This window comes from Rhinopithecus bieti, unplaced genomic scaffold, assembly GCF_001698545.2.
Source record: "Rhinopithecus bieti isolate Rb0 unplaced genomic scaffold, ASM169854v2 scaffold_57703, whole genome shotgun sequence".
Taxonomy (NCBI): Eukaryota; Metazoa; Chordata; class Mammalia; order Primates; family Cercopithecidae; genus Rhinopithecus; species Rhinopithecus bieti.
The window spans coordinates 5,232-6,783 of NW_016821993.1; the positions used below are offsets into that span (position 1 = coordinate 5,232).

The 1,552-nt window shown below is 39.7% G+C and overlaps 1 protein-coding gene across 1 annotated transcript; it reads left to right on the forward strand.

The window, feature by feature from the left end:
• Window positions 1-5: 5 nt before the first annotated feature.
• On the forward strand, window positions 6-1,141 carry LOC108521100 (testis-specific chromodomain protein Y 1; the record flags this gene model as incomplete). Its single annotated transcript, XM_017860705.1, has 1 exon — window positions 6-1,141. A coding segment is annotated over one exon (879 nt), but the record flags the coding sequence as incomplete, so codon positions are not given.
• Between the last annotated feature and the right edge of the window lie 411 nt (window positions 1,142-1,552).

Consider the following 1,552-nt stretch of genomic DNA (forward strand, 5'->3'; position numbering starts at 1 on the left):
TTGCAAGAGTGAAAGGTGGCAAAAGACATGTTACTGATGATGGCAGAGACCAGTCTTTTGTCAAGAAAATGTACTTCACCGTAAGGCTAACGGAGAGTGCCAGCACATACAGAGACATTGTAGTGAAAAAAGAGGATGGATTCACCCAGATATTGCTATCAACCAGATCGACAGAAAAAAATGCACTGAATACAGAAGTAATTAAAGAAATAGTGAATGCTCTGAATAGGGCTGCTGCAGATGACAGCAAGCTTGTGTTGTTCAGTGCAGCTGGAAGTGTCTTCTGCTGTGGTCTTGATTTTGGGTATTTTGTGAAGCACTTAAGGAATGACAGAAACAGAGCAAGCTTTGAAATGGTGAACACCATCAAGAACTTTGTGAACACTTTTATTCAGTTTAAAAAGCCTATTGTTGTATCAGTCAATGGCCCTGCCATTGGACTTGGTGCTTCCATGCTGCCACTTTGCGATCTAGTGTGGGCAACTGAAAAGGCATGGTTCCAAACCCCTTATATGACCTTTGGACAGAGTCCAGATGCATGTTCTACTGTTACATTTCCAAAAATCATGGGTGAAGCATCTGCCAATGAAATGTTAATTGCTGGGCGAAAACTGACAGCACGGGAGGCGTGTGCCAAGGGCCTGGTCTCTCAAGTGTTCTTGACTGGAACTTTCACCGAGGAGGTTATGATTCAAATTAGGAAGCTTTCCTTATATAATGCAATCGTGCTAGAAAAATGTAAGACCCTTGTTCGCTGTAATATTAAGATGGAGTTGGAAAAGGCCAATGAGAGAGAGTGTGAGGTGCTGAGGAAGATCTGGGGCTCAGCCCAAGGGGTAGAATCCATGGTAAAGTATGTTGAAAATAAAATTCATGAGTTTTAATTGTCAGTCTGTCTGCTCAGGACCCAAGAACTAAGCCGAATCAAATACATCATGAGGCGCAAGATGCCCGAATCCATCTTCATAGCACAAAACAATTTCACCCAAGGTGAAGGCTTGGAAGCAGATCTGGAAATGTCCAAGCTATGTCTTTAAATTATCATGGCAATTTTTAAGCGCTGTAACTTTAAAAGAATTAATAAAACATTTCCTTGAACTAATGTGATTATTTTATATACACATAAGCCCAAGTATAAAAGCAGACTGGTGGGTACTAGACTGTTCTTGCAAGCTCTAATTTGTATCTATGGCTACTACTATATATAAGATCAGAATTGCATTTTATTAGATGTGGAGGACAGAGAATTCTGTAATAATGTTCATTTTACTTATTTTTATATCCTAGAATGCAGAGTCTACTGGGGTAGGAGGCAGCCTCAGCTTCCCTTCCACAAAGAGAGACACAGAACTATCAGAGATGGTGCTCTTGACCTTACAGTGGCACAAATAATTCAGAGACACAGAATTATGAGTTAAAAGGCTTATCTTTTAGAATAAGTATTTCCGAACCAGAATTCCCTGATCATCATTCTCCTAAACAGAACATATGATTGGAATATATGGTGAGAAATCACTTGGCTTTCTTTTCTTTTTAAACGTCTAATTCTTAA